Source organism: Glycine soja, chromosome 3 (assembly GCF_004193775.1).
Source record: "Glycine soja cultivar W05 chromosome 3, ASM419377v2, whole genome shotgun sequence".
NCBI lineage: Eukaryota > Viridiplantae > Streptophyta > Magnoliopsida > Fabales > Fabaceae > Glycine > Glycine soja.
This window is the reverse complement of record NC_041004.1, coordinates 33,150,019-33,173,817: the sequence shown is the minus strand read 5'-3', so window position 1 is coordinate 33,173,817 and position 23,799 is coordinate 33,150,019. Positions and strand designations below refer to the sequence as shown.

The 23,799-nt window shown below is 37.9% G+C and overlaps 1 protein-coding gene across 1 annotated transcript; it reads left to right on the top strand.

Annotated features, from left to right (window-relative positions):
- Positions 1-18,700: 18,700 nt before the first annotated feature.
- LOC114405169 lies at positions 18,701-19,531 on the top strand. The gene is made up of 2 exons (XM_028367811.1): positions 18,701-19,080; positions 19,294-19,531. The coding sequence occupies exons 1-2, from the start codon at positions 18,701-18,703 to the stop codon at positions 19,529-19,531; spliced, it is 618 nt and encodes a 205-aa protein (XP_028223612.1).
- Positions 19,532-23,799: the final 4,268 nt, after the last annotated feature.

Sequence of the window (23,799 nt, the reverse complement as noted above, 5' to 3'; positions counted from 1 at the left end):
TTATGTTGAGAAGGTGGTCAGCAATAGTGAGGACGCAGTGGCAGCAATAAGAACAATGGATGACATTCATGACCTTTTCATAGTTGGGAGAGGTCAAGGGGTGATATTATGACACCATGTAATAAGAACAAAATTTAAATATCCATTCCCTTATCCAAGCTCATGTTAAGAATTACACCAATTATAGTCAAGTTTAATGGGCGATGAGAGGAAAATACACAGCTAATTGTAGCACCAAACTAGCATGATAAATGGATTTTTTTTTTGGTAGAGATAAATGGGATTTCACACATTCCCAAGCACTAAACGTGCACAAAATTGAAGATTTTGCATTGAACGGGATTTCAATGCTTATTCAAACACACCCTTAGTTTGTCAAATTTGTGCCTGTTGATTCCAGTAATTCAAGCAGGCATGTGATCGTGTCTACCAAGAGGCAACAGGAAAATCGTGAAGAGGCGTGTTAAGTTGAAATGGTTTTCCTTACAGTCTTCATATCACAAAAAATAGATAATTTCTTCAACAAATCCAGTGCCCTTGTACAACTCTGAACCAGAGCAAGTTATGCCATTCTAACTAAGCGATGAACAGAAATAAATAAAATCATTACACATGAGAAAGCCAACTTTTAAATGTTATATAAAGGGTGTATCTTTTAATCCAGGGCATTACAACAAAATAGCAATTTTTTTATATTGTTCTCGAGTGAGTTAAACAGAGTTGTTGACAAGGGTCCAACACCTAAGAGCATTTTTTAAGAACAGAGGCCACAAAATGAGTATTTTATAGCTAACAAGGTACTATATATGAGGTAATGTAAAGAACATATGGAAACAACTTTGTTGATGATGCTACATCGTCAACTTGGATAGGTAGCCGGATACCTATATAATGAAAGGAGTATTCTAAAAGTAGAATAACATCAACTTGGGACATTTTGAACCTATATAAGACAACAAATTGATAAATAAAGAAGAGAGTATAACAATGCAAATATGAAATCCCAATTGATTTTTAAAGTGGATACTGAAACCAAAGACAAAACTACTCTAAAAGTAATTAATGCCACATCAGAGAACAGAGATGGATTGGACACAGAGATTCATCAAAGGAAGAAGTTAAATATGAGAGAATGGATCCTCTCATGTTGAATTTCACAAACCCATTTAATGTGAAAAAATTGTATCTATCTTTCACTCCCTCTCTTCTTAAATGTACATAAATTTTAATTTTAATATAGCCCCACATATTTAATTTGTATGAAGGGGTGATACACAATGGCACGATCCTCTCCAATTTCAATATCCATTCCCTTATCCAAGCTCATGTTAAGAATTACACCAATTATAATCAAGTTTAATGGACGGTGAGAGGAAAATACACAGCTAATTGTAGCACCAAACTAGCACTGTAACACGAACGGGTAACAAAACCTATTGTTTGGAAAAATAATCATATTGACTAGTCTCAACTTAGTCAAATATCAATCATATTAGTTATTCTAACTAAGGTTTCGAAACATGACAACAGAGACAGACCACTTAACAATGGATTTTCATCATTAACAGAGAACAGAGACATACCTTTGATGGCTTCCCTGGGAGTCTTAAAGCCAATCAAAATGGACTTCCAAAATCGATTCCCACCTTTTCCGGGACTCTTTCCTTTCCTAGTTTTCTTCGAGCTGCGAAAGTTACCAAATGTTAAAACGAGAAATGCCTAATGTTAAAATGAAAGGACATACCTAAATCGATAAGTGCCAGTGACGAACTCGACAATGTGCTTGCAGTGACGGCAGGGCAGGGCAGTTTGTGGCAAAGACAAACTCAGGCAGAAGGAGAAAGAAGAAGAGCGATAGGGTTCAAGCGCGCGGGATATGCAATTTCAGGTTTTTAATTTATAATCATAACAACACCGGGTTTTTTAAATATAACCGATGTTAACCTCAATTAGGTAACATCGGTTTTCTTAAAACCGATGTTAACATCAAATAGGTAACATTGGTTATTTAAATAACCGATGTTAACATCAACTCGTTAACATCAAATTTTCCAAATAACTGATGTTAATCTCAAGTAGTTAACATCGGTTTTGGAAAAACCAATGTTAACTAACTCTACTTATTTACAAAATTGCCACCGAGCTTTTGTTAACGTTGGTTTTATGAATAACCGATGTTAACTGTGCGATGTTAAATCTAAAAATGGTAGTAGTGATTTTATAAATTGGAATCTTTTTGAAATAAGGGCTATTAGCTTTTTATAAGTGATGTTTGCATAACAAAACAAACTGAAAGTACAATGTGGGTAAAATAGAAAGATGAACTCTTACTGCACTATCCCATCCCACATATATGGCATCAACCTACCAAAATCGTACTCATGATTTGTTTGTGCAAACACTATTAGAAAATACACTTTCAACATCGGTTATTTAGAACATTCTACATCGGTTCTAAAACCGATGTTGAAAGTGTCGATGTTGAATGTATCAATGTTAACATCGGTTTTTGGAGAACCGATGTTAACATGTATATGACAACATCGGTTCTCTAAATACCCGATGTTAAACACAATGAACAACAGCAAAAAAAACTGTACGCATGATGAACGTTGGCATCGGTTTTCCAGTAAAATCGATGTTAACATGTTATATTAACATCGGTTTTTTAGCAAAACCGATATTAATGTATTCCATTAACATCGGTTTTGCTAGAAAACCGATGTCAACGTTGATGATGCATACACTTATTTGGTGTAGTTCTTTGTGTATAACATCGGTTATGTGTACATAATCGATGTTAATATTCAAATGTTCACATCGGTTATTTATAACTATCCGATGTTAATGTATAAGAGTTGGTATCGGTTATCTAAAGATAACCGATGTTAAAATACAAACGCTGACATCAGTTATACACAAATAACCGATGTTAATATACAAACGTTAACATCGGTTTTCTATTACAACCGATGTTAAGGTTCATATCGACATCGGTTTTTGTAAATAACCGATGTTGTTTATGATATTAACATCGGTTTTTGTTAATAACCAATGTTATTTTCAAGTATTTTTTTATATATACTTTCTGTTTTTACAATAAACCCAAAATTGTACCTGTCAAATGCAATTTCAGGCCCAATTCACAGCAAATAAACATTTTATTCTGCTTTCAAGCAGTTTTAATGATAATAAACATCAAATAATTGATTTATCATAAAGAACAATCATCAAATGAATTCAATGTTCATGTTACATAGAAAATGTAAAAAATGTTAAACCAAAGTAAACTAAAGCTAAAGATAATGTCCCTAAATCCTAGGCCTGATCTCTAACTCGGAGATAAAACTGTGCCCACTGCATCCGCAATGCTTTTAATCTCTCTGGCTCCAATGGTCTAGGATCGTTAAAATACTGCATGATGAAATAAATCATAATAAGTTAATAATGTAATACAAATTATAAATAAATCGATTTTGTTTGAAATAAACTTACCGCTTCCCAATTATTCCTAAAAGTTCCTAAAATGATGGTGGACATCCAGTGCATCACATAGTAGCCGCACTCAGTACTTCCTTTTTGTCTATTACACTAAATACATAATGAAATTTGGATATTAATTAAACAACTAGTGTACAGACACATAAAGAAATATATATAAGTGGAAGTTTTATGTAAATGACGTACCTTGACGACAATCCACCTAGCAGAAGCCTTTGATTTAGGCTGTGGAGCATCGTCAAGACCCTTGATAGCACTGTTCCATATGAGTAACAATTAAAAACTGGTGTTGTACGTTGAGGTATTACAATGCAAATGTATTGAAAAGAACACTAACCTATTAATAATCCCCTTAAGGTAGTTGTCTGGCCTGTTATGCAATGAACAAAACCAGACAACTAGGTGTTCCTTGGGTAGGATGACCACCATCTGCCAGTGTCCGCTGCAGTGGAACCTAAAATGGGTTAGTACATTAGTAAACATTAATTAAATTTAGTTATTTTGTGACTTACCCATTTAGGTAGGCTCCAAGATAGACATCGCGTTATGAACTCTGCATCCAACACTTTATGTAATTTTCAGACTCAAACTGCGATTGCCCAGACCTCTGAATGGACTGTGGCTCGAGGAATCCATAGATATCAGAATTCCCCACTCGCATACATGTTTCAGTGAGATGTCTATTTATGTTAAGTCAAAGTTAAATATTTATGAATTGAAAGCCATAACTTAGGTAATTAAAAGCCTTTTATATAGAGACTTACAGAATCCACAACTGTAACACTGATATGCTGAGACATTGACCACCGTGTGCGATTTCAGAGAGGTCTTCGTGCTTTATGTAAAGGGGGAAATCTGGATTAAAGACCCCGAACACGGTGGCATCCCATCTAACCTGATAAGGCCTCAAGAAAAGCTCTGGGATGATCAATGTCATCAAATAAAGCGGATCATCGACCTCCGGATCGGGCTTCGGAGGTGGTTTTGCTGGAGACACAACTACCTGTTCATGAAACAAAGTTAAATAGCCTAATTTGAGGCATGCTTAATGAATTAATTTAAAAAGAAGAAACATATAGTAAGGACAATAAGTACCTGGTGTGATAAAGACTTGACTAGATGTGTCAGCTAAGCAAGGAAGGTGTGAAGTGTCTGCCCCACTAAGGAAACCTCATCAGTGGGTACATGAACTGGAGCATCTGCATCTGTAACCTCTTCCACACTCACCTTTACTTGGCCAGGCAACAAAGGCGTGTTATGAACAACAGTGGATCCCTCATAAACTCTCCCCATGGCAACCAGGCGGGCAGAATCTGCTTCTATGTACAAGCCGCACCTGTCAGAGTCACCCGTCTCAGGATCGTTTCCTGAGGGATCAACACAACTCCCCTTTGTGCTCACTCGAGGACCGGAGGGACCAACCAGAGGCTCAAAAGGCACTGCAAGTCCTTGAGATTGCATCTGCGACAAAAGCTGGTTGAAGGATGCCATGACCTGCCTCATCACTTTCTTTGTGATGGACTCCTCTAGCTGGTCCTTGATCTGCTGGGTCAGCTGCTGTAATTCGTCAAGAGGCATGGAGGAAGCGCTGTGGGACGTCCGTGGAGCCGATCCAAAGTATTGCTTGATGGTGACACCGGCTCCAGCAGCACGGGCACGTCCAGGGTGCTCTGGACGTCTAATAGCAACGGCGAGAACATCCTGACGTCCATGGGGGACGAACGATCCCTGTATGGCCTGCTCCTCAAACGAATCCTGCACAGAAAACACACAGTGGTACATGGCATTCTCAAAATATTGAAACATAATTGTAATGGTTAGTTGAAAATGACTTACAATCTTCTCAGCGATTTCCTTTGCGGCCTCAGTCGTCATCTCCCCTGTCTTCTTCGTGTGGGCCATCTTCCACTTCACGTGGCGTCTGACCAGGGATGAAGGGTCGATGACGCCATCAACGCTTCCTGACTGTGCAGCTTCCTCTAGCTTCTTCTTCATCTTCTCAGCCAGGAGCTTCTGCTCCAAATAATCATAACCCCCATGAGACAAAACGTGGGGGGCAGTATTCTGCTTCTGGATGGCCTGTGCCTTCATGCGTACATCCTGAAAAAATTAAACAATAATGTTTGAAATGGGTAGAATGAAGTATAATAACATCATGTTTAATATGAAAAACAACTTAAATGGCAAGGAACATACCTCCCAAGAAGGGTCTCTGCGAGTTTGGCAAAACTGGGCCCACTTTTCCTTGCTGATGTCGTATTTCTCACAAACAGTGTCCTCGACACCGTCCTGATCGGCTGCAAGGGCCCATTTCCTCGTGAGGTCTGATTTAAACTACTTCCATCTCTCCCCCACGGTCTGTAGTAACTTCCTTTTCATCCTACTGTCAAAAGCCTCTGGGATATCAAATTCCGCCTGACAACATCAAATAAAGTTTATTTGTTACAATAATGTATTTTTTGGATATTAATTAAACAAAATCAAATAAGAAAAGAGAAATACCTGAATATCCTCCCAAATCAGGTCCTTCTGAGCAGTAGGGACCTCCTTCCAGTTCTCGTAGGTGATGTCCCCCTTATCACAAGCCACAATCCCCAAACATGTTCTTAATTTCTTCCTGTGGGGACCGTCGGCCTTCCCGGTAGCAGGATCAACATGCACCACTGGTCTCTCAGCACCAGGTGGTCTAGTGGACAACGATCGTAGACGTGAGGCTTTGCATGTCCGCTTCACGGCAGACGGCGAAGCCAATGCGTCCGAAGGAGGAGGAGGAGGAAGAGGAGGAGTGGAGGCAGGTGGAGAACCCATGATCTTTTATACAATAACATACAAAATAGGATTAATGAAAAGAGGATCAGTCATAAGTTTTTTTTGGAAGGCAAAAGTATAATATTATCAAACAAAACCCCACCACAGAAGGAGACAAGACAAATTAACCAAAGGACTCCGAAAGATTGGTAGTTGTGCTTTTTAATTGTGATTTGGGGGACCCATGTTATAAAAAGTCTATTACATGTAATCAATAGTCAATGTATGCTTGATGGAATATAAATACTATATCTTCATAAATACACATGTACATGGCATCCTTAGGACTTCATCCATGTTTTCTTTGATATTGATTTTCTTTTTTGCAGAAAACAAAGAGGGGAACGAGCAACAATTTGAAGGTTGTACATTCAGGAACTAAAGAATTCAAAATAGCTAGTAATAAGAGGGATTTGTTTTTCGGATTTTCTGAGCACCAAGAGCGGCTACGCAAGAAGCTTGCACTTGAGGAGGGAAGGATATTTGCAGCTAATGAACAACTTTCTTAACTATTTGTCCTTCAGATTTTACTGTTTCTTTTTGCTAATATGTAAATATAAATAGTATAAGGCTATGGCTTATGGACATGGTTTTTTTTACCCCTAACAATCTTCGAAGTAAATATAGACCATGTTTTTACGCCGTAGCCTTATACTATTTATATTTACATATTAGCAAAAAGAAACAGTAAAATCTGAAGGACAAATAGTTAAGAAAGTTGTTCATTAGCTGCAAATATCCTTCCCTCCTCAAGTGCAAGCTTCTTGCGTAGCCGCTCTTGGTGCTCAGAAAATCCCAAAAACAAATCCCTCTTATTACTAGCTATTTTGAATTCTTTAGTTCCTGAATGTACAACCTTCAAATTGTTACTCATTCCCCTCTTTGAGAATAAGGAGGATCTTCATAGGACTTCATCCAGCTGATGTTTGTCGCCAGTTTCATCATCCACCACCCTTTTCATCTCTGCCTTCTCACGTTTGTTGTTGTTAAACCCATATTTATGCCTTCTTCCCTTCATGTCTTGTTTTATCACAACTTTAGCCGAATTTCCTATCTTCAGCACAGTTGAATCTCCTGTCTTATTCTCCAATGACACACTTTGATGGCCTGTATCTCTTTTCTTCGTATGTTCTAGAGGTTCAGCTTCAGAATGCATAGAGCAATCAGAATTTTCCAGTGATCACCAAAGGCTTCTTCATCAGCGTTGACACTCTCTACCTTCTTTGGTTTATGCTTCTGTGTTGCCTTCCGTGCTTCCTCCATATAATTCTCAGATTTATTAGAGGTCTCACTAGAAGGATCAGCACCAATCTGTGTCTGTTCCTCCTCTACCAGCTCAATATATTTCGTTTCACCTTTGCTTTTGTAAACTACACTGTAATTTACAAAACAAAAGTTGAAAGGAAAGATATTGAGCTGGTAGACGAGGAAGAAGCACAGATTGGTGCTAATCGTTCTAGTGCAACCTCTAATAAATCTGAGATTTATAACGAGGAAGCACGGAATGCAGCGCAGAAGCATAAACCAAAGAGGGTGGAGAGTGTCAATGCTGATGCAGAAGCCTCTGGTGATCACTGGAAAATTCTGATTGCTTTATGCATTATGAAGTTGAAGCACTAGAACATACGAAGAAAAGAGATACAGGCTATCAAAGTGTGTCATTGGAGAATAAGACAGGAGATTCAACTGTGCTGAAGATAGGAGATTCGGCTAAAGTTATGATAGAACAAGACATGAAGGGAAGAAAGTATAAATATGGGTTTAACAACAATAAACATGAGAAGACAGAGAAGAAAAGGGTGGTGGATGATGAAACTGGCGACAAACATGAGCTGTATGAAGTCCTAAGGATACCATCTAAAACAAAAAAACTGATGCCTCAATTAGAGAAAAATGTAGTTGTCACTTACTTGCTTTGGTGACCTCTATCTCTACAAAAAATTACATTAGACGATGTTAATCAATTCTCCTTCATCATGATCATTTTCATTAGCATGAACGTCGTCAGCTTCTTCTTCTCCGACAACGTTAGGAGTGATTTGAGCGGTCAAAGGACTAACATAGGTGTCCATGAATGAATCATCATCTTCTACATTAACACCAATTGTTTTGCCCTGTAGAACCACACACCACCTTTCATCACAAGGGTCTTGCACGTAAAATACTTGTCTAGCTTGTTCTGCCATGATGAAAGGGTCATTGTGGTAACCAAGTTTCTTTAGGTCTACCAGCGTAAATCCTATATCATCGGTGCGCACACCGGTGTTGCTGTCAACCCATTTACATTTGAAAACACATACCGTAAATTTCACATAGTTAAGCTCCCAAATTTCATCAATGAACCCAAAGTAAGGGATGGAAGCTACACAGGGATTGGCGTCATTGACACTTGCAAAGTGTTGAGATTCAGCCCTTAGGGTGACCCCGCTGTTCTGCATTGTACTTTTGTCATCTTGTGCTTTTGTGTAAAATGAATACCTGTTTATGTCGTATCCTTGCCAGGTTATAACATTTCTTTTAGGCCCATCAGCTAGTTTTCTTAATGTTTCTAAAGCATTCTCATCTGCAAAGATTGTATCTTTAAACCAATCATAGAAAGTCTTGTTATGCTTTTTCAACACCCAATTCTTTGACATTTTCGGATTATTCTGTTTGACTAAAGCTTCATGCTTTACTATGTATGGCAAAACTTCATTACTGTTGTTCAAGACATACAAGTGAGCTTGTAACAAATCTTCTACACTTGGAGTGATCACATGAAGTCCTCTTGAACCCTTACTACCCACTTTGTCATCATGCCGAGACTCAGGAAGCCCAACAAGTTTAGCCTTCTCTAAGTATTCTGAACAAAATTCAATGGCTTCTTCTGCAATGTACCTCTCAACAAATGATGCTTCTGGACGATATAAATTCTTTGTATACCCTTTTAAGATCTTCATGTATCGCTCAACCAGGTACATCCACCGTAGATAAACAGGACCACAACATTTGATTTCTCTGACCAAATGTACAATCAAGTGAATCATGATGTCAAAGAAAGCAGGGGGAAAATACATCTCCAACTGGCATAGTATAATTGCGGCCTCATTTTCCAACTCATCAAACTTGACTGGATCAATGACTTTGCTACATATAGCATGGAAGAAAAAGCACAGGCGAGTTATGGCTAACCTGACTTTGTTTGGCAAGATGTCTCGTATAGCCACGGCTAACAATTGTTGCATGAGCACATGACAATCGTGAGACTTTAACCCTACCAGCTTAAGCTCCTTCAACTGCACAAGGCTCTTAATATTTGAAGAGTATCCTTGTGGAACCTTCACCCGACGAAGACACTGACAAAAACTTATCTTCTCCTTCTTGAACAAAGTATGGCAGGCTGGGGGCAGGTAAATTTTCTTCCCATTAGACCTTGGATGCAACTGTGATCGTATACCCATATCAGCTAGATCTTGACGGGTATTCAAGCCATCCTTCGTCTTGCCTTGAATGTTAAGGAGCGTCCCAATCACACTATCACAAACATTTTTCTCCACATGCATAACATCAATACAATGTCTAATGTCAAGATCACACCAGTACGGAAGATCAAAGAAAATGGACCTCTTCTTCCATATGCAACTCTGACTTTTATCCTTCTATTGGGTCTTCCCAAATATAGTATTCAGGTGTCGAACCCGCTGATATACCTGCTCACCAGTCAACGGTATCAGCGCAATATCATGCTCTTGACTTCCATTAAAAGCTTTTTTCAGTCGTCTGTAAGGATGATTAGGTGTTAGAAAGCGGTGATGCCCACTTTAGACTGTTTTTCTGCCATGTTTAAGTTGTATGTAACTTGTGTTTTCTTCACAGATGGGGCATGCATGATAACCCTTAACACTGTAACCACTGAGATTCCCATATGTTGGAAAGTCATTAATGGTTCAAAAAAGCATTGCACGCATTTCAAAGGTCTCCTTGCGAAACACATCAAACACTACAACCCCCTCGTCCCACAACTTTCTCAGATCTTCAACCAACGAACTTAGATAAACATCAATGTCATTTCCTGATTGTCTTGGGCCCGATATCATCATAGACAACATCATGTATTTTCACTTCATGCACAACCAAGGAGGCAAATTGTAAATTACTAGTAGAACTGGCCATGAACTGTGTTGAGTGCTTAAGGTGCCATATGGATTCATTCCATCACTGGCTAGTCCAAGTCTAAGATTTCTTGGCTCTTTCCCGAAATCTGGATACAAACCATCAATCTTCTTCCACTGCGAGCAATCAGCCGGATGACGGACCATTCCATCAGAAACCTTTCCATTTGCATGCCATGTAAGGTCTTTTGCGTCATCCTCATTAGAAAAAAGACGCTTAAACCTTGGAATGATTGGAAGATACCACAAAACCTTCGCTGGGGGGCCCTTGTTCGAGTTTTCATCAGAATTGCTTTCTTCTTCATCCTTCACTTTGTCTCGTGAAGTCCCACAGATAGGGCATTTCTACATTTCTTGGAATTCATGCCTGTACAGTATGCAATCATTGGGGCAAGCATGAATCTTCTGATACTTCATACCCATCGAACACAATATATTTTTTGCCTTATAGTAACTTTTAGGCAATGTGTTGTCCTCTGGAAGCAGATTGTGCACTACCTCAAGCAGTGAGGTGAAACTTTTGTCACTCCACCCATACCTGGCCTTGACATTAACCAGACTTAACATAACAGACAACAGGGTTAAGGAATTCATGCACCCTGCATACAAAGGCTTCTTAGAATCACTCTGCAATCCTTCATACACAGGGGCGTGTGCTTGCTGGAAAGACTCTTGTCCAAGGTCACGAATCATGTCCTCTAACCGATCTCCCATTTCTACATCAAACGGTTCAGATTGGGACCCACTCAAACTGTTTGTGACTTCACCATGCCATATCCACGTTGTGTAATTCTTCTTAATCCCATCACACAATAGATGGTCCCGTATGTCATCGAGTAATTGTCGTCTTCCATTCAAACAGTTGATGCAAGGACAATAATATTTTCCTTCTTCATTTGGTCGACCTCTTTTTGACGCAAATTGCAAGAACTGTTCGACGCCATCCTCATATTCTGGGCTCATGCGACTTTCATTCATCCAACTTCGATCCATCTAAGCAATTCCATGCATGAAAATCTCACTTTTTTATTTATAGGTGTGGCCCTATCCCATTTAGAAAAACTGTCTTTTATGTTAGCTTCAAACGTCAGGGTTACCATTATTTACAAAAATTTGACTAAATTTTGGCAGCATTTCGCATTGGTCTCCAAGTACACGACATGACATCGGTCAAATGAATTTCCCGATAATCAAGTATGCACTCGGAGAACAACTTGAAATGCATTGAACCGAAATTGAATCAAATTAATGAAAATAATAATAACCATCACGAATAAATGTAACATAAAAATACTAGTCTCCCCAAACTGTCCAAACGGACAATTCAAGACTAAATACAATGACTAATGCAAACTATCCGCAAGAATCATTGCATTCAGTCTCAAACGGGAATCTAAGGTTCACTCACCATGAACAATAGTTGTTTATATAGCAAATTACACTGATCACATACAAGAACATACAAAAGGTCAAATTCAATTACAGACAAATATAGACATCAGCAGTTGTTTATGTAACTAATTTCAAATGCTGGGTTTCAAGGGTGCTTATGCTTTATTATTGTAGCTGGGTATATGTGTGTGTGTGTGTATCATGAGGGTTTGTGTGTATCATAAGGGTTGAGACTAGGAGACCCTTTGGCTCCATTACTCTTCGACTTAGTGGCTGAAGGACTGACCGGGCTAATGAGGGAAGCAGTATCTCAAAACTGCTTTAGAAGCCTCCTGGTGGGGAAGAACAAGGTTCCTGTGGATGTTCTGCAGTATGCTGATGATACTGTGTTCTTTGGAGAAGCTTCCATGGAGAATATCAGAGCTGTGAAGGTCATTCTCAGAAGATTTCAGATGGTCTCTGGATTGAGAATTAATTTCGCAAAGAGTCAGTTTGGTGTTATAGGTCAACCTGAGGAATGGTGCAATTCTGCTGCTGTCTACCTTAACTGTGCACTGCTACAGCTTCCTTGTAAGAGGTATGAGCTCCTCATAGTGGAATAACACTCGATTTTCAGAATTGTTTCTTGGGTTCCTATCAAAGCTTAAATTGAACAGTTTATAATATTTAGTTATGTACGAGTAATGTGCTGTCTAATTTGTAATGCTTCTATCATGAGGAGTTGATTGTAATGCTTCTATCATGAGGACTTAATTTCTAATGCTTCTATCACACAGAAACCCAGTGTGGGTGTGTGTGTGTTTCTGTGTGTGTGTGCCTGTGTGTGTGTGTTTGTTAGTGTGTGTTTGTGTGTGTGTTCGTTTGTTTCTTTGTGTGTGTGTGTGTGTGTTTGTTTCTATGTGTGCGTGTGTTTTTGTGTGTGTGTGTGTGTGTGTGTGTGCGTGTGTGTGTGTTTCTGTGTGTGTGTCAGTGTGTGTGTGTTTCTGTGTGTGTGTGTGTGTGTGTTTCTCTGTGTGTGTGTGTGTGTGTTTGTTTCTGTGTGTGTGTGGCTGTGTGTTTGTTTCTGTGTGTGTGTGTGTTTTTGTGTGTGTGTGGCTGTGTATGTGTATGTGTGTGTGTGTGTGTGTGTGTTGAAGATGCACACGAAGCGATGCACTGTTAAAAGGGTCCAGAAGTTAGAAGCTGAGCTTAACAAGCTTGAATCTGAAGCTGAACACAGGCAGCTGACTTCCCAAGAAGAGATTTCAAGAAACTATGAGTAGCAGACCAGTTTTGAATGGCACCTCTTTTCAAGAAACTATGTTCTTTGGGGAGGCTACTATGAAAAATGTCAAGACTATCAAATTGATTTTGAGGGCTTTTGAATTGTCATCAGGACTTAAAATAAATTATGGGAAGAGCAGCTTTGGGGTGTTGGGCCAATATGAATAATGGAAATTGCAGGCTGCCAGTTATCTGAATTGCAGGCTGCCAGTTATTCCAAGGCGCTGTGGGTTATGGGATCCAATCCTAAGAAAGACTGAATCTAAATTGTCTAGGTGGAAGCAGAGACATCTATCTTATGGGCGAAGAGTGACCCTCATAAAAGCAACTCTAACCTCTATTCCTATTTTCTATCTCTCTTTTTTCAGAATTCCTAACAGGGTAGCGGAAAAACTAACCCAAATCCAGAGGAGGTTCCTATGGGGTGGTGGCCTTGATTAGAAGAAAATTGCATGGGTTAAATGGGACTGCTGGCTCATGGAACAGGGACCTTTAAGGGCAAAATATCCCACATTGTATAACATATCATGTCAACAGCAGAAGCTTATTCAGGATATGGGATGTCACTCTGCAAATGTTTGGGAATGGAAGCTTGAATGGAGAAGACACCTTTTTGACAATGAGGTGCAAGCGGCAGCCAGTTTCTTGGATGATATCTCGTGGGGTCATATTGATCGTTGGACATCAGACTGCTGGTTTTGGAAACGAGAACCTAATGGCCAGTTTTCTACAAGGAGCGCATACTGTATGCTACTAGAAGGAGCAGCAGATCAGACTGTGGATGAGACTTTAGAGGACCTATGGCAGCTCAAAATCCCTTTAAAACCAACAACATTTGCTTGGTGATTGATCAAAGATAGAATCCCAACTAAAGGGAATTTGCGGAGAAGACAGCTGGAGAAAGGCTTTGCCCAGCCCTACAACTATTGGTCTAGTAATTTATCAACAACATTTTTTGATTAGGGTAGCAGTGCAGGGTTATTGTATTCTATTTAGATTGGCACCTGATTCGTAGGACCTATGGTTCTGCTAGTCTGTAGGTTTCTACCTTGTATATTTAGTACCTCTGGTACTCACAGTTATTAATACAAATTATAATTTTGCTGATAAAAAAAAAAGATAATACAAGAGAGAGAGAAGGGCAGTGGCAGTCACAACATATATATAGAGAAGGGCAGCAGATAAAATTACAAAAACATTCAACACTAACAATGAACAAGTTCTAAGTGTTTAAATCACAGTAAATACTTCAAAGATATCAGTCCAATGAAAGAAAGGTCATGTAGACAGGCATAGCATAAGTTACAAATATACCAGTAATGCATAACATAAGTTTCAAATTAGTTTTTGAATCAAAGATATAAATACCTGAGTTCGAGGCTTCAAAGATATAATCAAAGCGCTTCCACAGCAACGCCAATTAGCAGTAGTAAATGATAACCCTAAAAAAAACCATACAGAAATTAGCCACAATGTATTTAAAGCCTTTTATCAACAATATGACTCTCACTTCATGGTGATACATTGACTCTCAAAAGACATTATACTGAGAGTGTATTTAAAGCCTTTTTCAGCAATGTGCACCTTTTGCCACAAAATAAGGAAAAGACCCCTCTCAATGCATAGTGCTGGCTATGGTGAAGTAGTTAAAGTCTGATGCACAGGTCAGGAACCACTGATGACCTATTATAGGAGGTAACAGTCGGTTACATGAAAATTATAAAATTTGCAAATGAGGATCTCCTATGTTCATCCTATACTGTTCATTTGTCTTCTTCCAAAGACATTACCTCTGAATCCTTTCTATCACATTCAACACAAACTACACTGATTTCAAAGTACCAAGTTTGATTTGTAAGAAAAATAAGTTCAGAATACAAGTTTGCAAGAAAATTTCAATTCATTCTCAGTCATTATATCAAACAGCTCATGGACAATTTTTTAAGAATACATATCATACTTCTGTCAAGTCAAACTAAAGCAATAACTAATTAATTTAATTAAACAGGGACCAATTTAGATGTGAATCATTAAAGGTAGATGATGGCATTCAAAGAATGATAGCGCCGGTTCAAATTTTAAGAAGAAGAAAAAAACAATTATACTATATTTCAATTATAGACAATAACAGCGCCCATCTTAATACCACCACATCGATAGCAACAGAATGAGTAAAACTGCAACCTGCCTGTCCACCCATTAACCTAATTACCCAGTCACTGTAAAGTTTGAAATGCTTCCTTGTCCAGGTTTTTTTTTCAACTTGCTTATATAGCTCATGCTTCCATTTATATTATGTTTTCTATTGGTCTTTCCTTTTTAAGCTTTTGATTTCATTTAAGTTCGAGAATGTGTTCTACTTTTAAAAAGTTTGATATGTTAAAAAAATAGTTTACTTATGTTACTTTTGCCACAATGCCATACGGCTTAATTCCATGGTGGATTTTTGGGTTTCCACTATTCACCATTGATAACACTAATAATAAGTACAAAAAAAAAATTAAAAAGTAAATACAGTGGGGAGGCAGAGATATAAAGGTTACCAACCTGACTGTCTGATCTGTGTGTATTCCAACAAGTAGAAAATCTCCAAGATCCCTAGCAAGCCTCAAGATCTATATAACATAAAGGTCAGTTAATACAATATCAAGCCACACATCCATTTAAACAATCTAAATGGTAGTAGTAGCATAGAAGTAAATTATTGCAAGAGCCTAGTATAATTTATCATGTCTCACCCTCCCAGAATAACCCCCATCTAATAACCCAAGATTTATTTTCTATAGCCAGATATAACAGGCAAATGGCAATAGATTATTGAATAAGAACATCACCAAAAAAAATGGATATTAGTTATCTTATGTTTGTCTCTCACTACCCTCCACTCAATTTTGTGAGACCAAGACATTTGACAGACTAGGTGCTTGTTTGTATTATCTTGCTTTGCATTAAAAACAACTTATAATCAAAGATGTTACTGAGCTGAGAGAGCTTTTGAATAAAGAGCTGTTTTAGGTAATGATCAAGCAAAACCAACAGTTATGCAATACGGTATGTAAACTATACCTCGACATGTCCAGCATGAAAGAGATCAAATGCACCATCTATATATACAATGTGAGAATCAGGTACAGTCTCCCATTTTACTATCCCTAGACCCCCCCCTCAGACTTGGGCAGGCAAACAATCTCCCATTTTACCCAAGGAATTTTCTTATGGTCTTGGTCCCCCCCCCCCCCCCATAGAAAATTCCTTTGCAAGGCTACCAGTCTATTTACTACCCTTTGAGGAATCTTGAAGAAGGATAATAAATATATTGGTACAGCATTGAGAACAGAATTGATTAGAGTTATCTTCCCTCCCATTGATATGTTTTTCTGAGCCCACTTAGATAGTTTAGACTCACATTTTTTTATTAAAGGCTCCCACACAACACTGCTTGAAGGTTTAGCCCCAATAGGAATACCCAAGTAGCTGAAAGGGGTTTCCAATTGTCTACAATTCAGGGTTTGTGCTGCTTCATTGGTCCAAGTAACAACACCCCCTATAACTCCAAACTAACTCTTAGCATATACCCAGAACTATATCAAATATCATCTCAAAAACTTCAAACAGTGGCAAGCATGGGGATTTTTGGAGAAACTGGCTAGGAGTGGAATTTCTCGTGGAGAAGATATCTTTTTGACAATGAATTGGGGGGAGCATCAGCTTTTATTGACCAGACTGCAGCAATAAGTACCAATGCAGCCTTGATGGATTCTTGGGTGTGGGGAGCTGAACCAACGGGGATCTTTTCTACAAATTCTGCTTATAATTGTATCAGACCTGATCAGCTATTCTATCAGCCAAATAGTGGCTTCAAACAGCTATGGGAAATCAAACCCCCCCTCCACAGCTTTATCCTTTTCTTGGAGATTACTCTGGGATAGGCTTCCTTCTAAGGAAAACCTAATCAAGAGGCAGATTGTCCTTCAAAATGACCATTGCCCCTTCTGCCAAAGCCAAGTCGAATCTGCTTCCCACCTATTTTTCACTTATCATAAAGTTATGCCTTTGTGGTGGGAATTCAACTCATGGGTGAAGGAAGATAGAGTTCTGCACAGTAAGCCTATGGACAACTTTCTTCAGCACTGCTCATTGGCTGGCTCGAGGAATTCCAACAGAAGGAGGAAGATATGGTGGATAGCAGCTACAAGATCCATATGGAATCTCAGAAATGACATGATTTTTAATAATCAGCCTTTTGACATCTCTAAATTGGTGGACAAAACAATCTTTCTCACTTGGTCTTGGTTAAGGGGATGGGAAAAGGATTTCATTGTTCCTTTTCACCAATGGTCCTCAAATATGTCTTTGTCTTTTATCTAGTCTGTGATTTGTAGGGCTGGGTATTGTTGTTCTTTGGTGGCTTGTTATTTGTTGGTTATATTCTTGTGTTTTAGGGGATATTATTCCTTGTACCTTATTGTTGTACTTCTGGTACTATGCTTATCATATATATAATATTATCTTTGGCCGTTCAATAAAAAATTATGCGCAGAAAGACAGGGAAAAGTTAGTAAAAGTTGCAAGATTCTCTGAAGTGGAAATGAAATCAGCAGTGTGGACAGTGTTCCCTCTGTTCAGCCAGCTGGTGGTTTACTTTCTTTATGGAACAATTCAGCTTTTCATGTGGAAAGGAGAATTAAAGGCCATAGCTTTTTATTTTTAGATGGGAGATGGGTTAGTGAAGACCACAGACTTTTCATAGTCAATGTTTATGCCCCTTGTGATCTAGCTGGGAAAAGAATTTTGTGGGAGGAGTGAAGACAGTCGAATCAAATAGAGGGGATCACTTCCCCATTTTCTAACCAAGAGATTAAAAAGGCTGTTTTGAATTGTGGTGGAGACAAATGTCTGGCACCAGATGGATTTAATTTCAATTTTATTAAGGCTTTTTGGAGGGTTTTGAAACCTGAATTCAGGAGATTTGTAGATGAAATCGACTTTCATGGAAGGTTTCGTAGAGGCATCAATGCTTCCTTCATGGCCCTTATTCCTAACTAAGCATATCAGAGGGTTGGGTAAGATCAGTAGTTTTAAATTGGCTATTGGGAAGCAACCGCAGCAATTCAGATAATGGGTTAATATCTGAATTCAATGATTGGCTTGCTGCAATAGAGGTTGATGATATTCCTTGTGTGGGTAAACCCTTTACTTGGGTTAGGCCTAATGGTTCCTGCAAAAGCAAACTGGACAGAGTGTGTGTTTCTGATGGCTGGTTGTCCAAATGGCCTGACAGCTCCCAATTTAACCTTGAGAGGAATTACTCTGACCATTGTCCTATTATCATGCACTCTAAATGCATTGATTGGGGCCCTAAACCTTTTAAGGTTTATGATGGATGGCTAATGAACAAGAAATTTCCGAAGGTAGTGAGGGATTGTTGGTTAGATTATCAACCTATGGGGTGGGGTGGTTATGCTTTAAAATGCAAGCTTCAGCATCTTAAACAGAGGCTAAAAATCTGAAGTAAAGACAACATAGGAGACCTGTGCAGCAAAGTCAAACAGCTTCAATAGAAACTAAATGACTTGGAGAATTCTATGCCAGTTCAACCTTCTGAACAACAAGTGAAGGACCTCAAGAAAACCCAAGCTGACCTTTGGGAAAAAGCTACTATGCAGGAGTCTATTGTGAGGCAGAAATCAAGATGTAGACGGATCAAAGAGGGGGACAGCAACACATCCTATTTTCATAGAGTTATTAATTTGAGGAGGAAGAGAAATGCTTTGAGGGGGTTGCAGATTGGTGACACCTGGGTGGAAAATCCTAACATTATAAAGGCTGAAACCTTTCATCATTTTCAGAACAGGTTCAATGAGCCTCACTTGACCAGACCTAACTTGGATGGGGTTTCATTTAAAAGTCTGACTTCTACTCAGAGAGAAATTATGATTGAACCTTTTAAAGAGGAAGAGATAAGGTATGCTGTGTGGGCCTGTGGCAATGACAAAAGCCCAGGGCCACATGGTTTTAATTTCAGATTTATTAAGCACTTTTGGAAGGAATTGAAGCCTGAATTCCTAAGATTTATAGCATAATTCCATGTGAATGCTTCCTTCCCCAAGGGTCTCAATTCCTCTTTCATTGCTCTTATCCCAAAGATTAAGGACCCTCAATCCTTCAATGATTTCAGACCCATCTCCCTCATTGGATGTGTTTACAAAATTATTGCTAAACTACTGGCTAACAAGCTCAGCAAGGTCATGAACCACCTCATTGATGAAAGGCAAACAGCCTTTGTGAAGGGTAGACAGTTGCTCCATGGTGTTTTAATTGCAATTGAGGTGGTTGAGGAGGCTAGGAGGTCTAAGAGGCCTTGCAGGTTTTTTTCTGTTTGTGGATTCAATCCAAAAGAAAACTTAGGAGAATAATTGTTGTAGGTTTCTACAATTCAGAAGATTGTCTAGGTTTCAAAAGGACTGTTGTGATAGTCTTAGATTAGTACTGACTATAATGAGAGGATAATTAGAAATCATCATGTTTACAACTGGTCAGGTTTCAACTTTTAAGTTAGCAAAATCAATGTGCATTATATAATTTTCTAAACTTTAAAGTATTGAAATTTCTAAGTCCAAAACTGTATCTAGATTCTAGATCATCTTATGAATGATGAGATGTTTGCATTTGTTTTTGTAAGCTCAAGTGTAGATTATGAAGATAAGCTAAAAAAAAAATACGCAAACACATAAGCAGTTCACTTCAGGATATGTTATTGTAAAACAGTTACAAGCATAGTTTATTTGAAAGCACACTTACATATGAGAACTTTTAGAAACTGCCAATACGAGGCAAGTGAATAGTTTATAAACAGTCTGGAAGCATTCAACAATTAAGCGAATAAAATAGAAAAGCAAGCAAGCAACCCAGTTCCTTAAATCCAGTTGGGTAAAAACATTATCTATACTTAAGCATTACTTGCTCAAGAAACAAAAAATATGTTAAAACAACAACAGTTAAGCCCCCTCTGTTGGACAGTAAAATGTTAAAGCAATTACAGGAAATTTCAACACCCCTGTGGATCCATCTACAAAAATCATGGTTGATTCTCTGTTATAGTGCAAACAGAATAACACCTTACTAAAAATCATGCAACATTACTTATTACTACCCAGAAAAAATAAAATAGGTCAAATGAAGTATAGAAGTTAGTGTTACCTTGATCAAGAGAACCCAACAACACACGCACGTGAGCGGAGCCTGTACAATCGCAAACAAAAACCTTTTCTTTATTATCTAATGTCACTCTCAATTCGGGTCAAACCACTCACAACGAAACTTAGCATACACGAATTTGACCTACGTACCTCGTGGAGAAAGCTTTGACCTTTGAGCACCGACAAGTGTTTCAGCACCCTAGTAGCAACAGTGTATGTAGGGTTTTCTTCGAGCAAGGACAATGTGGGTTCTGTGGGGTTCGAGCGACGACAATATGGGTTTTCCGGCAGTGTAGGGGGTTCTGTGGGTTCCAGCGAGGACAATGTGGGTTTTCCGGCAATGTAGGGGGTTCTTTGGGTTTTACAGCAATGTAGGGGGTTCTGTGGGTTCCAACGAGGACAATGTGGGTTTTCCGGCAGTGTAGGGGGTTCTGTGGGTTCGACCGACGACAATGTGGGTGTCGAGGGAGCGGTTTCCGGCAGATTTCAGGCGGGAGGAGAAAGAGAATAGCGATTTCAGGTAGGAGGATGACAAAGAGAAGAGGGAGTGCAAGGTTTTCGAGAGCGCACGGCTTGTGAAATCTCAATTTTTTTTAACTTATAAACACAACAACATCGGTTTTTTGTGGATAACCGATGTCAACTGAATATAGTTAACATCGGTTTTGTAAAAACCGATGTTAACATCAAATACATTACATCGGTTTTTTAACAAACCGATGTTAAAATCAACTCCTTAACATCGGCTTCCTCAAAATCGATGTTAACTCTATGAAGTTAACATCGGTTTTGCCCAAACCGATGTTACCATATTCATCTTAACATCGGTTTTTTAAATAACCGATGTTAACATCAATTAGTTAACATCGGTTTTACTAAAACCGATGTTAAGTAACTCCATTTAATTACAAAAATGTCATCGCGCTTTCGTTAACATCGGTTTTTGCTATAACCGATGTTAATAGGGTGATGTAGAAAGCTTTTTTTTAGTAGTGAAAAGTAGTTACAATATAAAATACCAAGAAGGAGAAAGAAGAAGAGTGATAGGGTTCCAGCACGTGGGATGTGCAATTTCAGGTTTTTAATTTATAATTATAACAATATCGGTTTTTTAAATATAACCGATGTTAACCTCAACTAGGTAATATTAGTTTTCTTAAAACCAATGTTAATATCAAATAGGTAACACCGATTATTTAAATAACTGATGTTAACATCAACTCGTTAACATCGATTTTGGAAAAACCGATATTAACTAACTCTACTTATTTATAAAAATGCCACCGAACTTTTGTTAACATCCGTTTTATGAATAACTGATGTTAACCGTGCGATGTTAAATCTAAAAATTGTAGTGATTTTATAAATTGGAATCTTTTCGAAATAAGGGCTATTAGCTTTTTATAGGAGATGCTTGCATAACAAACCAAACTAAAAGTATAACGTGGATAAAATAGTACAACGTGGATAAAATAGAAAGATGAACTGTTACTGCACTATCACATCCCACATATATGGCATCAACCCACCAAAATCGTACTCATCATTTTTTTGTGCAAAAGTAGTTACAATATAAAATACCAAAAACACGTTGAAAATGACTTCCTTTTATCTTTGTTCTTCATATAAATCTTTTAAAATATAAAAATATTGAAAGTAATAAGGTCACATTTTTTCCACTAAGAATAGAAAATAAAACTAAATAATTATGCTTGCATTTAAATAATATTTTCTCCGGAAATTTTCATAAAACAAGTCTAAAAGTGAAAAAAAATTCAAATGTTTTCTTTATCTTTTAATTGAAAAAACGATACCACCAATTTAATCAGGAATTATTTTTTTTTTTGGGTGTTTTTTTGAATTTTTATTTTTAGTGTTTAATCTAAATTTTGTCAAATTGTCTCACCTTTTTCTCTATCGCCAATCCATGCATTCAACAATAGTGACTTGGTAGCATATATAGTAACTTATCACGATATCAAAGAAGATAAAGTCTCATGGAATAATTATATATAATATTTTTGAAAAAACTTATATTTTTAATCTCTTATTAATTGATTTAACACCATCGACTAGTTTCATCAAGTGAGATTAAAAAAATATATGTTATTGGTTTATTAAACTTTTGGATAATGTGATAAGTTATTTGACTATCAATGTCGCTAATAGATAGAAAAATAGAAAATAACACTAAAAATATCTTTTTCTTACATTAAGAAAGCATTTTCTTTGAAAACATTTCATAAAATAATGTTAAGGAATAACACAACAATATTGATAATTCAATGACTTTAACAAAATAACTACTAGTATTATTTTTGAGAAACTATGATTCTAATATCTGATTAACAAATCTAGCATCGTCAATTGGTATGAACAAATAAGAGTTTTAAAACAATTTTAAAAAATATTACATGTCTATAGTAAAACTTAATGATGTGATAAGTCACTTGAATATCAATGTTATTGTTATATCAATATTTAAGGTTTTTACTTGAATGCAACAATGATGATAGATGAAAAGTTTAGAGATATTTGTTGATCAAAATTTCGATTGTTAGAGACTATTGCTTAATCCTAAGTAATTATTGTCTAGGATTTACAACACAATAATTGCTTAGGATTAAGTGCATGCACCATTCACTACTAAAAAAATCCTTTTTTTACGTCGCACATTCTAAGGCGGTTCCCTAGAACCGCCTTAGAATGTGTCTCGATGGCATTTTTGTAAATAAAACGAAACTTACTACGACGGTCGCGGACACCCGTCTTTGTTATTACGGCGCGATGGGTTTTTCGTAATATACACCCTTTCTTCTACTGCGGGTGTGACAAGTAAACCGCCTTTGTATGTTGCCCATAAACATACAAAGACGGTCATGGCCCAATAACCGCCTTTGTACAGAGAGAGTTCCTGCACGTGCTACACACGCGAGTGTGTCTTTTGGATTCGGGCATGCATGTATTCGATCACTTCTTCGAAATCTCCCATGACACGCTTGCCCTAGCAGCAGCTTCTCTCCTCTGCCACCATACCTTCCTCTGTTTGCCGTGCTCCGCGCTCCTCGTCCGTTTGTGCCTGAGCTCCCATTCATGCCGCCAATGTAACTTCTGTTACCACTCACAAAGGTAGTACATCTTTCTGAGATCAGCTTCTAGTAAAATACTCCTTTTAGTTCTGTACCCCTTTTACAATTTTAACTAACAAAAATACTTAGTTTTTAAACTTTCGAAATGAGGCAGATAACGTGGTTGGCCACCCTCTTGAACTTCAAAAACCTCCACCTTAGGCTCAACAATCTGACTCAACTTCAGGTAGTTTTAATTTTTTTTTAAAAAAAAAGATTTCAATTTTTAAAAGTATAATCATAGGTTATGCTAATTGATTTGATTTGCACACTACTGCAACAGGGGTTCAGAGCATTTTTGGTTGTTTTATTGTGTTTATAGTGTTGTGCTTTTTGTCTAATCTAGTGCTGTAATTG

Excerpts from the sequence above, each read along its gene's own strand:
- LOC114405169 (XM_028367811.1), top strand. The coding sequence starts at position 18,701 with ATGCCAGTTCAACCTTCTGAACAACAAGTGAAGGACCTCAAGAAAACC. Across the intron at positions 19,081-19,293 it reads TTTAAAGAGGAAGAGATAAG|ACCCATCTCCCTCATTGGAT; the intron begins GTATGCTGTGTG and ends CAATGATTTCAG.